Consider the following 16,752-nt stretch of genomic DNA (forward strand, 5'->3'; position numbering starts at 1 on the left):
CTATCGCTCCACCCCACTGTCCACTGGCCTGTCGCCAGCCCAGTTACTCATCGGTCGTATCCTGAGGACGACGGTGCTGTCCATTCATGTCCCAGACCTCGACCACATTCCGGTCCTTCGCCGGATGCAGCTGTCTCGTGCACATGACTCCCGTGCAGCTGATCTCCCTGCTCTGGCTCCAGATGACAACGTCCGCGTCCATCTTCCGGATGATGGCTGGTCTGCAACCGCTGTTGTCCTTCGGCAGGTGGCCCCCCGCTCATTCCTGGTTCGTCTACCGGATGGCTCCATTCTGCGCCGCAATCGACACGCCCTTCGCCTCATTCCACGCTTGCTACCCTGCCATGGACTATGCAGAACTCTCTGTCACTCTGCATCCCCCCGACTCTGACGCAGTCCAGCCCGCTCCTGAACCGGCGGCTCTCGACCCACCCTTGAGGCGGTCAACCAGAATTCGTTGGCCACTTCAGAGACTTAATTTATGAACTTTGCGGACTTATGGACTTTCTGAATTGTTTTGTTGCTTTGTTTGATCGTTTCCCTGGTTTGTATATAGTGTTGATCTCGTTATTCATGTTGCATACTGCTTCTCTGCACCAGGCACCTTCCCATGTAAATAGCTTAGTAAGTAGTCCTGTAAATATGTCTTCGCACCCCACACGTAGTTAGGAACATTCTCACCATACATTATTTATTGCCACACACAGACATTCTTTTATAAAAGGGGGGATGTCATAATATACACCAGTATATCATGGTGCAGATACACACACACTGATGGACACACAGCGGGACCAATCAACACACACAACAGCGCAGCTAATCACCAGTTAGAGCACACGCACTATAAAGACAGGGGGTATCAGAGTTCCCACTCATTTGCGATGCAGCCTCCTAGTAGGACAGAGCTTACAGCTTGCAGCACAGATCTTCACCATGTGCTGAGTGCATAGACTGGTTAGGACAAGGCATAGGTCTTTAGTTTAATCTAATATCATGGTAATCCACAGTGAAAGTATGTTCAACAGTTTCTGACTTAATAAAATAGTGTTGTTCTATTTTAAGTGTTGGTGGCCTGTTTGTGTTCCACGGATCCAGAGCACCCAAATCATCACTCCTCAGTGCAGGGAGAGATTGGATGGTGTCCTGATCTCTTGAGCCCCTGATGCGACCCCCGAACCACCCCAACCCCAACTCACAGTAAGAGATTCCTGGGACCGCCCGCACTTGTAAAGGGCACCCCCGACCCGATCATCGCCATGCAGAAAATGCCACCTTGGCAGTGTCAGGCTGGCACTGAAGTGGCACTGCCAATGCCAGGCTAGCAGTGTCAAGATGACCAGGAGGGACCAGCAGTGCCAGCGTACCACCCTGCCTAGACAGCATGCACCTGGGAGCCTCCAATCCCCTGGTGCTGTTCTGTCTGGTCCCCGCTTGTGGAGCCCAGTGCTGAACAGCGCCCGCCCGAGGTCTCTAAGGCGAAGGTTACCTCAGGGAACTGCATATTAGAATGAGACTAGCTGTCTTGCTCTAATATGCAGATTTGCCAAAAAAGTGATCCTGTCCAGAATGGACGGGGTTCACATCACGTCGTCTCATGAGATCATGTTAGATCTTCTTGTGAGGTGTGACAAGCCAGTTATATCCCTGGAGCGGGGTCTGCCATTATTTACCAGCCATGTTGTGCCATGGTGCGCTGCTTTTCGGGTGCAGTGTGGCCGGTAAATTGGGCTCATAGTGTAGGTGTACCCACAATGCTATTAGGGAGGGATTTCCAGGATTTTGTCCCAACAATAGTGAAGGTAAGGTATATAGTACAAGTCTGTACAGTCTGTGGCTTGGAGGGGAACTTGCAGGTTCCCATGCATCTGCTGCCCTTGTCCTTCTGGGTTGTAAAGGTTTTGGATTTGGAATGTGCTGTTGAAGGCAGTTTGGTGCACACTGCTGCCAGTGGTGGTGGGATTGAGTGTTTACTTTGGTGAATGGGCTGCTACTGAAGTGGGTTGCTTTGTCCTGGATGGTGCTGTGCCTCTTGAATTTTCCTGGATCTGTACTCATCTAGACAAGTGGAGAATATTAATCACCCACCTGACTTGTGCCTTGTAGATGGTGGATGGACTTTGGGCAGTCAGGGGATGAGTTACTCACCATAGAATTCCCAGCCTCTGACCTGCTCTTGTAGCCACAGTATTTGTATGGCGAGTCCAGTTCAGTTTCTCATTAACCGTAAGCCCCAGGATGCTGATAGTGGGGGATTCAGCGGTGGTAATGTCATTGAATTTCAAGGAGAGATGATTAGATTGTCTTGTTGGAGATGGTAATTACCTGGCACTAGTGTGGTGAAAATGTTACTTATCAACCCAAGCCTGAAAGTTTTCTATATAGCTGCATATGAAATAGGCTTGCATTGCTTCAATAATGGAGAAGTTGTGAATGGTGCTGAACATTGTGCAGTCATCAGTGATCACCCCACTTCTGACCTTATGATGGAAGAAAGGTCATTGATGAAGAGCTGAGGATGGTTGGACATAGGACACTATCTTGAGGAACCCTGCAGCAATCCTGGAACTGAGATAACTGACCACTTACTGACTTACATCAATGTCAGATTGCTACTCCTAACACAATGCAGGGTGGCGACCCATATTTGACCATGACTAACAATACAGGATCCTGCCCCATATGCAATGCAAGACTAAGAGAGAGAAGAATGAGGTTGACAACTAAAACAGTTTATTACACCAGACACAATCGCAATACAACTGCTTTGACTGTTAAGGCTACCAAAAGCAACTGTTCTGCTTGGCAACCATTCAAACTGAACTAGGATTTTAGGGATAGTCTGCTTTATTTTCCCCCTATTAACCCACCTGAAGTATGAAGTGTTTATGATCTGCATCCTCCAATGATAAATCTCTGTTGTCTGAATGAGTTTTCATTCTGGCAAGAAACTCATTTTGTCGACTAATATCTGTGGCCAGAATGAGAGACCCCAACTGTTGTTCAACGTCTTGTCTGCAATAAAAGTAATTTACATTATTTCCTCGACATTGTTGCTTTCACTGACTATGGCTAAACAAATAAGTGCATGAATCAAGGTGGCAGCGCACCTTGTGTTTCAGAATGGATGGAATGCAGGTTCACATCTGCACCCTCAACTTATCAAAGGCTTCACCTCAGCCATTGAGCAATGAGGAGATGCCTTGCAGAGGGTAGTGTTTGTCTACACAGAACAGGAATTGGAGAAAATACTTCTGCGACTCACCTACTACCAACTACACTTATTTGTTGTACATATATGACCGCATTTGAGATGAAATTATCTTTCCAAATCGAAATGATCCGAACAATACACATGTATACTGGCAGCAAAATGAATAACAAATTGATCATTTTCTGTGTCCTTACTGATGGTGCTCATGGTATACTGATGGTGTAATGGAGCCATAAAATATTCCACCATGCTCCAATGCAATGCACTGAGAACTAAAATAAAAATCAATGCTAATATTCATTGTCGTTTCCACGTCACAGTTTCCATCACGTATTGGAGAAGTAATTGAAAATTTGGTTCACTTCCCAGATCATGCTCGATTCACAATTGAGTGCTGCTCTTAATCATTGCCTTTTATTAAATATCAAGCATGCACTATTGTTTTTTTTTACTAGAGTGTATTGAATTGCTATAAATAAACTTTACTCACATACTTTCCACTGGCAGATGAGCCAGCAGACCTGATTCTCGGAGCATCCCGACTGTAGATCTCCAGTGGTGATTCTCCAGTACAGAGATATTCTTAAAAGGGAGGGAAATAAAAGAAATGAAAAATATTATTTATTTCCATGGTGGCCTAAGTGAGTAATCCGCCCTAATACCAAATTATTGAAACCAGAAGACACCTCGTAAGAACTTGGGTTGTGCTGTGTTGGGGGATCTCCATATTCACATTTAATCATAGAATCCCTACAGTGCAGAAGGAGGCCATTCAGCCCATCATGTCTGCACTGACCCTCTGAAAGAGCACCCTTCCTCGGCCCACCCTATCCCTGTAACCCCACCCAACCCACACATCTTCAGTCACTAAGGGGCAATTTTTTAACATGGCCAATCCACCTAACCTGCACCCCTTTGGATTGTGGGAGGACACCGGATCAACCAGAGGAAACCCATGCAGACACGGAGGAACATACGGACACACACAGACAGTCACCCAAGGCTGGAATTGAACCCGGGTCCCTGGTACTGTGAAGCAGCAGTGTCACCGTGCTGCCAAGTAACAGTAGGATTGAAGCATTTGGCCTCAGTTAAGAATGAAACAGGGAAAATAAATGGTGCTGGTTCCCACATTAATTGCTTCGCTAGTTTGGAAAATAGTTTCCTCACTTCAGCACTCAAATAGTGGTCCAGCTGAAATCGGGAACACACACCACGAAGAGTTGTGAAAGGAGGGCAGGCCAAGGCTGCAATCTTCCACTCAGGAGTCTACGTTCAGTGACGGGAGCAGAAGTGGGGCTTATTTCCGTTGGCCACCAGCTTGTCCTGTTCAGCTCGTTACATACTCATAGACCAGAAGCATGGTCAATCACACGACAGGAGCAGACAGGAAGTTGCCATCCATGCCGTTAACTCATGGGGTTGAAGATCTGGGCACCATATTTAAAAGGCACCCAGGCAGCCATTCAATCACTCACTGCAAGCAGATCACGCTCAACATGTCACAGAGCAGACAATGTGTGGCCCCATGATTTAGTGAAACCTCCCTACAGATGCTCCTTCAGGCCATCCAGGAAAAGCAGGAAGTGCTGTTTCCCAGGGATGGCCGCAGGAGGCCCCTTTTCAATCAGCAGCCTGGGTGGAGACCTGCAGGGGAGGCCCACAGTGGAGGCCCACAGTGGAGGCCCGCAGTGGAGGCCCGCAGTGGAGGCCCACAGTGGAGGCCCGCAGTGGGGGCTGGCAGTAGAGGCCCACAGTGGAGGCCCGCAGTGGCGGCTGGCAGTGGAGGTCTGCAGTGGAGGCCCGTATTGGAGGCCCACACTGGAGGCCCGCAGTGGGGCTTAGTGCCCATGAGACCCACAGTGGAAAGGCCAGTAGTGCAGGAAAGGGATGAACGATTTGCTGCATTCTGCCAGGGTAAGTGGCACCATATACTCATTGCAAAGCATCAGGCAGTGTAAGTGTGCCAATGTACAGGGATGTTAGTCAGGAGTTTGGGTTGCAGGAATCAGCAGTAGATGGGACATGTGCTCTGAATATGTGGCTGCCACTTTTAGCTCTATATTTTCTACACTTTCAGGACGTCCTGCTTGTTATCACTTACTGGGGAGGGATCAGGAGCTTCCAGGGACACAAATATTCCTAAACTGCTCATGCACCCATAGGGCTGACAAACAATCCTCCTGTCTTTCAGCAGGACAAGAATTTGAGCAACAGATGGGAGCAAGTCAAGATATTTGAATCCTGATTCCATATGAGGAGGAGGCCAATGAACAAACTAGGCGTGTGTGTAGTTGGGGAAACCAGGACCGTGCATGTCCAGCAGGTGAAATAGGATCCCCCAGCAAGTCAATGAGGATGCCTCCAGCCTGCCGTTGTCAGATGCACCCAGAGAGTAACCACTAGGCAAATCCTTTTTGTCTCCATTGCATGTACCAGCAAGAAAAGGGGGAAGTCCATAAGGGAGACCAGCCACTGAACAAGCAACACCCCCAACTCTGAGGATGAGGCCTCAGAAGCCTCAGAGGATACGCCGTCACGGTAATCACCAGCACAGATACATTCAGCTTGGTGGGTGGACGTTCCAGATAGGCTCGGGGTTACAATCTGGTGAGCACATTACTAATACAGGTCCACAGCTGACAGAGGCAGTGAAAGCCGAGGTCTCTGACACTCAGAGAACTGGAGACCAAGCCTCTGCTCAGCATGATACAGATGACGTGCCTCTGGACTTGGCCATAAGAGGCGTGATGGTAATACAGGGACAGGCAGCGGAACATCAGGCAGAGATGCCAGAGGCCATGCACAGACTGGACTGAAGACTGGAGGAGTCCATTCACATTCTTTCTGCAGTCATGGTTCCGGTATGCGAGTGCTCAGATGCCTCTATGGATAAGGTGACAGCCCCCTTGCAGACCCAGGTTCAGCGGAAGCACAGTGCTATGTGCTCAGACCTGCACTCCATCGCTCTAGTCATGGGTGCAGTGCAGCAGTGGCCAAGTGAGAGGGAATCAAGGCACATTGACCTCCCTCCTTGACTGCCCCTTCTCCTCATGGAGTTAGGGAGGAACCATTGCGCACCCTCAGGGAGGAGGACTGCCAGCAAGGCACCACAGGGGCTTCATCCCAGCACACTCTGAGGCTGCCCTGCCACTCCACCCCACTTTAGCTACTGACCCCAGCGCTCCAGCAGGTCAGGTTGAGGAGGGTGCACTTGCACCTGTGCAGGACACCCTTACCAGACTTGGGCTCTCTAGGCCTCAGGCCACCAGAGGATGCCCGCCTAAAGTCTCCGCAGTAACAGGGCACAACAGCTGTGGATGTCTGGGCTACATCTAGATGTAGAAACATAATTACAAAGAAAGTTTGAAGGCTAGTTTGAAGGTCAGTTAATTGCACTGTGTTCCGGTTTGTCCTATTCTCATTATGCTGCTAGCAGTTCGTCCCAATGAGATTCCAATGTTCTGGGTCCAAAGATATATCATTTATTGTCTCACATCATCAGTAGTGTCATCATTAAGTAATTGGACATGAGAATGACTCAGCCTTGGCCATCATTCATCAATGTGCGGTCGAGGCATGCATCAAGCAACTCAGGAGCTATTACTCAGCCGGTTATGAGCCCTCTTTAGAGTGCTGTTTGTGCAGCGTTTGCAGTCGCATTACTGCATGTCCTGCTGGTGTCCTGATGGTCGATAAGAGGATGCAAAGAGGCCTCAAGGGAAGTTAGATAGCGTACGTGAGTGGCTAAGAACATGACAGGTGTTTGAGGGTCAAAAGCATAAGACTTTCCATTGCAGTCCGTGGAATAGCAAACAGGAGTCTTTCCTAGATGGTGAGAGAATATGAAGTGCGGACGGCCAAATGGACCTGGTTGTCCTTATTCAAAAGTAACTGTGAGCCACCATGCAGGTGCAGCCGGCAAGGAAGGAGGTAACTTAAATTGCCCTTCATTGCAAGAGAGATAGAGTGGAGGGAATAAACCTACTGCCATCTGGGCTTCACCATAGAGAGAACACAACTGAGCATGGTTCTGATCCAGTTGCCTCATGATCATTAGGGTGTCCCTTTAGTCCGGTAATTGTGTTCACATCTCATCAACTGAGGGATGCAGTGGAGTAGTGGTATTGTCACAGAAACCAGGAGTAATGCTCTGGGGACCGAGGTTCAAAAAGATCCCGCCACTGCAGACGGTCAGATTTGAATTCAATAAAAATCTGGAGTTAAAAGTCTAATGAGGACCATGAAACCATTGTCGATTGTCATGAAAACCCATCTGGTTCATTAATGTCCTTTAGGGAAGGAAATCTGTCATCCTTACCTGGTCTGGCCTACAGGTGACTCTAGATCCACAGCAATGTGCTTGACTCTGAACTGCCCCCTCATGGTCAATTAGGGATGGGCAATAAATGCTGGCAAAGCCTGCGACGCCCACATCCCATGAACGAATAAAACAAAAGCTTCTTCTCTACACTTTCACTCACTAACTTCCCACCTAATATAACCATTCCTCTCCCCTCTGACATCCTTGAACCGCCTCCCCATTTGCTTTGAATATATAGCTATCACCCTCCACATGCCTTATCTCCCCTCTGAGCCTACATTCGCTATCTTCCCTTGCCCAACCTGACCGTTGTCATCATAGAATTTGTTATCATAGATTTTACAGTGCAGAAGGAGGCCATTCGGCCCATCGAGTCTGCACCGGCTCTTGGAAAGAGCACCCTACCCAAGCCCACATCTCCACCCTATCCCCATAACCCAGTAACCCCACCCAACACTAAGGGCAATTTTGGACACTACGCGCAATTTATCACGGCCAATCCACCTAACCTGCACAACTTTGGACTGTGGGAGGAAACCGGAGCACCCGGAGGAAACCCACGTACACACGGGGAGGATGTGCAGACTCCGCACAGACAGTGACCCAAGCCAGAATCGAACCTGGGACCCTGGAGCTGTGAAGCAATTGTGCTATCCACAATGCTACCATGCTGCCCGGTCATGTGAGAGTACCTTTAAGAAATGGGTGTTTATAATTGGGTGTGTATATAAATATCTGTAGTAAGAGTACCTTTAAGAAATGGGTGTTTATTACTGCAGTGATGTCAGAGAGTGGGTGGAGCTGGGCTGTCTGTCCGCTTTTTACTTTTGTTTTTGAGCAGGCTGCAGGGTGTGTTTTAGTTTCATTTTCAGAGCTGGATAGCTGCAGTCACGGCCAGAAGATGTATGAATCTCTCTCTGTAATCTAAAGACTGTAAATCGATCCTGGTGATATAAAACTAATAACAGTAGTGGCTTTAACCTGATGTGCTTCTGGTTAAAGGTGTTTTAAATCGTATGGCTGTTAAAAGGAAAGTTTAAATAATTACTTAGTGTATTCTTTGGGGGTTGTATTTGAATTAATGGTTGCTAAGATGTTCACTTTATGTTTTAAAAAGGTTAACTTGAGTTCATAGAATAAACATTGTTTGCTTGTAAAAAATACTTTGCCATTTCTGCTGTGCCACACCTGCAGAGTGGGCCGTGTGCTCCCCATACTACAATCTATTAAAAGTTGTGGGTCAGGTGAACTCTATGGTACACTTTGCGGTTCTCTAAACCCTGGCCCATAACAAATTGGGGGCTCGAGGGGGATAAAAGTCTATCTATTGGATTGGCTTAGTGAACTTAAGGACAGTCAGAGGTGAGCATATTGTGGTTGCTTATCAGGTGTGGTATTTTAGTTAAAGTGGGGAGTGTGTTGTGGACAATGGCTCTTTCAGAGGCTCAGACATTTTTGGGGGTGGAGACGGTCACACTCAGTACCTTACAGACAGAGACTAAAAGCAGACTTTTAGATTTGGCAAAAACATTGCAGTTAACATTAACTGACAAAATGTGAAAAGATGAGGTAATTATGGCGGTGGCTAAGCATTTAAAGTTGCCTGAGATACAGTTTGACTCATTGGAAATGACACTAATTCAGTTGCAAATTAAACGAATGGAACAGGGGCAGCACGGTAGCCTTGTGGTTAGCACAATTGCTTCACAGCTCCAGGGTCCCAGGTTCGATTCTGGCTTGGGTCACTGTCTGTGCGGAGTCTGCACATCCTCCCCGTGTGTGCGTGGGTTTCCTCCGGGTGCTCCGGTTTCCTCCCACAGTCCAAAGATGTGCGGGTTAGGTGAATTGGCCATGATAAATTGCCCTTAGTGTCCAAAATTGCCCTTAGTGTTGGGTGGGGTTACTGGGTTATGGGGATAGGGTGGCGGTGTTGACCTTGGGTGGGGTGCTCTTTCCAAGAGCCGGTGCAGACTCGATGGGCCGAATGGCCTCCTTCTGCACTGTAAATTCTATGATATCTATGATAACATGAGAAAGAATTAAAGCAGCTTGAATACGAAAGAGAGGAAAAAGAAATAGAGAGAGAGCGGAAAAAGAAAGAGGAGATAGAGCGGAAAGAGAAAGAGAAAGAGAGAGAGAGGAAAAAGAAAAGGAGAGAGAAGAAAGGAGAAAATAAAGAATAGCCCTAGCAGAACAAAAAGAAAGAAAAAGGGAGATACAGATCAGGGAAAAAGATAAAAAGAGAGAGTTAGAACTTCAGAAAATGGCCATGAAACATGACAGTCAGTTAAAATTGGCAGACGTAAAGGGAAACGTACAGTTGGATGATAGTGATGAGGATAGTGAGAAAGAGCGTCAAAGTTGAAGGCTTGGTGGGGATCTATTTAAATATGTCCAAGCATTGCCAAAGTTTGACGAGAAGGAGGTAGAAGCCTTTTACAGTTCATAGAACATAGAACATAGAACAATACAGCGCAGTACAGGCCCTTCGGCCCACGATGTTGCACCGAAACAAAAGCCATCTAACCTACACTATGCCATTATCATCCATATGTTTATCCAATAAACTTTTAAATGCCCTCAATGTTGGCGAGTTCACTACTGTAGCAGGTAGGGCATTCCACGGCCTCACGACTCTTTGCGTAAAGAACCTACCTCTGACCTCTGTCCTATATCTATTACCCCTCAGTTTAAAGTTATGTCCCCTCGTGCCAGCCATATCCATCCGCGGGAGAAGGCTCTCACTGTCCACCCTATCCAACCCCCTGATCATTTTGTATGCCTCTATTAAGTCTCCTCTTAACCTTCTTCTCTCCAACGAAAACAACCTCAAGTCCATCAGCCTTTCCTCATAAGATTTTCCCTCCATACCAGGCAACATCCTGGTAAATCTCCTCTGCACCCGCTCCAAAGCCTCCACGTCCTTCCTATAATGCGGTGACCAGAACTGTACGCAATACTCCAAATGCGGCCGTACCAGAGTTCTGTACAGCTGCAACATGACCTCCCGACTCCGGAACTCAATCCCTCTACCAATAAAGGCCAACACTCCATAGGCCTTCTTCACAACCCTATCAACCTGAGTGGCAACTTTCAGGGATCTATGTACATGGACACCTAGATCCCTCTGCTCATCCACACTTTCAAGAACTTTACCATTAGCCAAATATTCCGCATTCCTGTTATTCCTTCCAAAGTGAATCACCTCACACTTCTCTACATTAAACTCCATTTGCCACCTCTCAGCCCAGCTCTGCAGCTTATCTATATCCCTCTGTAACCTGCTACATCCTTCCACACTATCGACAACACCACCGACTTTAGTATCGTCTGCAAATTTACTCACCCACCCTTCTGCGCCTTCCTCTAGGTCATTGATAAAAATGACAAACAGCAACGGCCCCAGAACAGATCCTTGTGGTACTCCACTTGTGACGGCACTCCATTCTGAACATTTCCCATCAACCACCACCCTCTGTCTTCTTTCAGCTAGCCAATTTCTGATCCACATCTCTAAATCACCCTCAATCCCCAGCCTCCGTATTTTTTGCAATAGCCTACCGTGGGGAACCTTATCAAACGCTTTGCTGAAATCCATATACACCACATCAACTGCTCTACCCTCGTCTACCTGTTCAGTCACCTTCTCAAAGAACTCAATAAGGTTTGTGAGGCATGACCTACCCTTCACAAAGCCATGCTGACTATCCCTGATCATATTATTCCTATCTAGATGATTATAAATCTTGTCTCTTATAATCCCCTCCAAGACTTTACCCACTACAGACGTGAGGCTCACCAGTCTATAGTTGCCGGGGTTGTCTCTGCTCCCCTTTTTGAACAAAGGGACCACATTTGCTGTCCTCCAGTCCTCTGGCACTATTCCTGTAGCCAATGATGACATAAAAATCAAAGCCAAAGGTCCAGCAATCTCTTCCCTGGCCTCCCAGAGAATCCTAGGATAAATCCCATCAGGTCCCGGGGACTTATCTATTTTCAGCCTGTCCAGAATTGCCAACACCTCTTCCCTACGTACCTCAATGCCATCTATTCTATTAGCCTGGGGCTCAGCATTCTCCTCCACAACATTATCTTTTTCCTGAGTGAATACTGACGAAAAATATTCATTTAGTATCTCGCCTATATCTTCAGACTCCACACACAATTTCCCGTCCCTGTCCTTGACTGGTCCTAATCTTTCCCTAGTCATTCGCTTATTCCTGACATACCTATAGAAAGCTTTTGGGTTTTCCTTGATCCTTCCTGCCAAATACTTCTCATGTCCCCTCCTTGCTCGTCTTAGCTCTCTCTTTAGATCCTTCCTCGCTACCTTGTAACTATCCATCGCCCCAACCAAAACTTCACACTTCATCTTCACATAGGCCTCCTTCTTCCTCTTAACAAGAGATTCCACTTCCTTGGTAAACCACGGTTCCCTCGCTCGACGCCTTCCTCCCTGTCTGACCGGTACATACTTATCAAGAACACGCAGTAGCTGATCCTTGAACAAGCCCCACTTATCCAGTGTGCCCAACACTTGCAGCCTACTTCTCCACCTTATCCCCCCAAGTCACGTCTAATGGCATCATAATTGCCCTTCCCCCAGCTATAACTCTTGCCCTGCGGTGTATACTTATCCCTTTCCATCATTAACGTAAACGTCACCGAATTGTGGTCACTGTCCCCAAAGTGCTCTCCTACCTCCAAATCCAACACCTGGCCTGGTTCATTACCCAAAACCAAATCCAACGTGGCCTCGCCTCTTGTTGGCCTGTCAACATATTGTTTCAGGAAACCCTCCTGCACACACTGTACAAAAAACGACCCATCTATTGTACTCGAACTACATCTTTTCCAGTCAATATTTGGAAAGTTAAAGTCTCCCATAATAACTACCCTGTTACATTCGCTCATATCCAGAATCATCTTCGCCATCCTTTCCTCTACATCCCTAGAACTATTAGGAGGCCTATAAAAAACTCCCAACAGGGTGACCTCTCCTTTCCTGTTTCTAACTTCAGCCATACTACCTCGGAAGAAGAGTCCCCATCTAGCATCCTCTCCGCCACCGTAATACTGCTCTTGACTAGCAGCGCCACACCTCCCCCTCTTTTGCCTCCTTCTCTGAGCTTACTAAAACACCTAAACCCCGGAACCTGCAACATCCATTCCTGTCCCTGCTCTATCCATGTCTCCGAAATGGCCACAACATCGAAGTCCCAGGTACCAACCCATGCTGCCAGTTCCCCTACCTTGTTTCGTATACTCCTGGCATTGAAGTAGACACACTTCAAACCACCTACCTGAACACTGGCCCCCTCCTGCGACGTCAAATCTGTGCTCCTGACTTTTATACTCTCATTCTCTCTTACCCTAAAACTACAATCCAGTTCATTTGAGAAGGTAGCTAAAAAAATGAAATGGCCACAGGACATGTGGGTATTGCTGATTCAAACAAAGCTGATAGGTAGGGCTAGTGAAGTGTTTGGATCACTACCGGAGGAGGTATCTGGGACGTATGAGGAGGTGAAAAAATCCATCTTAGGTGCAGATGAACTAGTGCCTGAAGCCTACAGACAAAGGTTTAGAAATTTAAGGAAATAATTTGGTCAAATATACATGGAGTTTGAAAGGCTCAAACAGAGTAATTTTGATAGGTGGATAGGGCTTTGAAAATAGACCAAACGTATGAAGTTTAAAAATTCAATTCCTGATGTAGTGAGAACTCATGTGGAAGAGCAGAGGGTTAAAACTGCGAGATTAGCAGCAGAAATGGCAGATGATTATGAATTAGTTCATAAATCAAAGCTTGATTTCCGACATCAGTTTCAGCCTATGAGGGATAGAAACTGGGGACATGAGAAATCCTCAAGTGGTATAGGTAAAGGTGGTCTGATGGGACATAATAAGGAGAGTGTACCTCAGATTTAAAAAGAAATCCAGCAGGGTGGAAAAGAAATGAAAAGGTTCAAATGTTTTCACTGTAATAAACTAGGCCATGTGAAGTCACAGTGTTGGTGGTTGAAGAAAAGCACTGGGAAGGTTGATGTGGTAAAACAGGATAAGACAGTGGGGTTTGTTAAAGTGGGAAAGGAAACCCCATGTGAAGCGAAGGAGGTGCAAAAGATTGTACAGCCTGATCAAGAGGTGATTGATAAGAAGGTGCCAGATCTCTTTAAAGAATTTACTTGTGTGGGTAAAGTTTACTCATATGTATCAGGAGGAGCAGGTAAAGAAGTCACAATTTTAAGAGGTACGGGAGCTAGTCAATCTTTAATGGTAAGAGATGAGGAGTTATGTAGTTTGGGAAGAATGTTGCCAGAAAAGGTAGTAATATGTGGAATTCAGGGTGAGAGAAGAAGTGTTCAATTATATAAGGTGAGGTTGGAAAGTCCAGTGAAGAGTGGTGAAGTGGTAGTTGGAATAATAGAGAAACTATCTTGTCCAGGAATACAGTTTATCTTGGGTAATGATATAGCTGGATCGCAGGTGGGAGTGATGCCTACTGTGGTTGATAAGCCAGTGGAAAATCAGACAACTGAAGTGTTGAAGGACGAATATCCTGGGATTTTTCCGGATTGTGTAGTAACAAGGTCGCAAAGTCACAGGTTAAGACAAGAGGAGAAATCAAAGAGTGATGATGAAGTTGAAGTACAATTATCAAAAAGATTTTTGATCAAATGATTGAAAAAGAACAAGAACAGGTGGAGGATGAAGCGGATATTTTTAGTTCAGGAAAATTGGCGGAGTTACAACAGAAAGATATAGAAATAAAACGGATATATCAGAAAGCATATACGGAAGAGAATCTGAGTGTATACCAGAGAGTTATTACTGTAAAAGTGATGTCTTGATGAGAAAATGGAGACCTTTACATATGCAGGCGGATGAAAAGTAGGCAGAAGTTCATCAAGTAGTATTGCCGGTAGGGTATAGAAAGGAGGTGTTGCGAGTTGCACATGAGGTACCAGTGGGAGGTCATTTGGGAATAAGGAAAACTCAAGCTAAAATCCCAAAACATTTTTATTGGCCTGGACTACATAAAGATGTAGTAAAAAGATTGTGGAGGAATTACTTATATTCTTTACGAGATATGGACTACCCACAGAAATACAATCGGATCAAGGATCAAATTTTACCTCGAGGTTATTCAAAGAAGTAATGGATAGCTTAGGAATAAAACAATTTAAATCAACTGCGTACCATCCAGAATCGCAGGGAGTGTTTGAAAGGTGGCATTAGACATTAAAGACAATGTTGAGGGCTTATTGTCACGATTATCCAGAGGATTGTGATAAAGGAATTCCATTCGTACTGTTTGCAATTAGGGATGCTCCTAATGAGGCAACCAAATGTAGTCCTTTTGAACTAATTTTTTGGGTATGTGGTAAGAGGACCACTTAAATTTATTAAGGAAAAATTGGTGAGTGAGAAATCGGAAACTACATTATTGGATTACGTGTCAAATTTTAGGGAACGATTAAACAGAGCAGGTGAATTGGCTGGCCAACATTTAAAAGTTGCACAAAATGTGGTGAAACGGGTCGCGGACAAGAAATCCAAAGTTTGTAGTTTTGCCAGTGGAGATAAAATTTTAGTATTGTTACCAGTGGTAGGTGAGCCTTTAAAAGTTAGGTTTTGTGGACCTTATCAGATTGAAAGGAAATTAAGTGAGGTGAATTATGTGGTAAAAACACCAGATAGAAGGTAGACTCACTAAGGGTGTCATGTGAATATGCTTAAAAGGTACTTTGAAAGGGAAGGAGAGAAAAAGGAGGAGGTTTTAATGATTCTAACTCAAAGTGATGAACCAAATCCAGATGACAGAATTTGACATACCTCAAATTAAATTGGAAAACGAGGATGTTCTTAAAAATTGGGATAAATTGTTGAGTTACCTTCCAGAGGAAAAACGGACTGATCTGATAGAGTTATTGATATCACATGGGCATATTTGTGGAGATAAATTGGGTAGTACTAAAATGGCTACACATGATGTGGATGTGGGAAATGCTGTTCCAATCAAACAACATCCATATAGATTTAACCCTTTAAAATTGGCACAGGTTAACAAAGAGATTTAGAGTATGTTTAAAAATGGCACAATTGAAGTGGGTTGCAGCCAATGGAGCTCACCCAGAGTGATGGTACCTAAACCAGACAGTACCCAATAGTTGTGTGTGGACTATGGAAAGGTTAATGCAGTTACAAGAACGGACTCTTATCCTATCCCACGTTTGGAGGATTGCATTGAGAAAGTGGGACAATCAGCTTTTATTTCCAAACTGGATTTACTTAAAGGTTACTGGCAGGTAGCTTTATCCGAAAGGGCGAAGGAGATTTCAGCTTTTGTGACTCCAGATGGTATATACCAGTTCAAAGTTATGCCATTTGGCCTGAAAAACACCCCAGCCCCATTTCAACGGTTAACTAACACATTTGTTTCAGGATTACCCAAATGCGCAGTATACATCAACGATCTGGTAATTTTCAGCCAGACATGGACAGAACATTTGAAACATCTGGTGGAGTTTTTCGATCGACTTCAGGAGGCGGATTTGGGTGGTAAACCTAGCCAAAAGTGAATTTGGAAAAGCCCAAGTCACTTTCCTCGAGGAGTTTCCAATACTCTCAAGACGAAGGGAAATAATGCGATTTCTTGGCATGAGTGGATTTGATCAAACATTTGTGCAAAGGTTTTGTGGCGTGATTGCTCCACTGATGGACTTGCTGAAGAAACGTCAAAAATGTCAATGGACAGCGGACTTTCAACAGGCATTTGACTGCCTGAAAGCTGTGATAACCAATGCTCCTGTGTTGGTACAAGGGACTCTGTGATCAGATTGAACTAAAGTATCTGACTTTAAAGAGAAATGCCGACGCGTAGAGAAATGGACGGATTGTGCAGAGACCTTCTTATTCAAAGAGACTGTCAATCGAGAAGGATTTCAGTTGGAGAAAAAATAACAAAAATGGACAATATTATTGTACCTGTTTGCGTGTGTTGTTTTTTTGAAACAAAAAAGTATATTTACTGTGTGCATTTCTTAAAGGATAGTGAAAAGGTGAAAAATGAAACCATCTTGAAGTTAATGGGTTTTTTTTTCTTGGGGGGAGGTGTCATGTGAGACTACCTTTAAGAAATGGGTGTTTATAAATGGGTGTGTATATAAATATCTGTAGTGAGAGTACCTTTAAGAAATGGGTGCAGTGA

The 16,752-nt window shown here is 45.4% G+C and overlaps 1 protein-coding gene across 3 annotated transcripts in view; it reads right to left on the reverse strand.

The window, feature by feature from the left end:
* LOC140410904 (3',5'-cyclic-AMP phosphodiesterase 7B-like) overlaps positions 1–16,752 on the reverse strand; it is a 336,168-nt gene that overhangs the window by 33,424 nt on the left and 285,992 nt on the right. For all 3 annotated transcript variants that reach the window (XM_072499695.1, XM_072499692.1, XM_072499694.1), the window contains 2 exons: positions 3,705–3,796; positions 2,871–3,015 (listed from right to left, as the gene is read on the reverse strand). In XM_072499695.1, coding sequence (XP_072355796.1) covers positions 2,871–3,015; positions 3,705–3,796 — 237 coding nt within the window. The remainder of the gene's footprint in view (positions 1–2,870; positions 3,016–3,704; positions 3,797–16,752) is intronic.

Source organism: Scyliorhinus torazame, chromosome 4 (genome assembly GCF_047496885.1).
Source record: "Scyliorhinus torazame isolate Kashiwa2021f chromosome 4, sScyTor2.1, whole genome shotgun sequence".
NCBI classification, from domain to species: domain Eukaryota; kingdom Metazoa; phylum Chordata; class Chondrichthyes; order Carcharhiniformes; family Scyliorhinidae; genus Scyliorhinus; species Scyliorhinus torazame.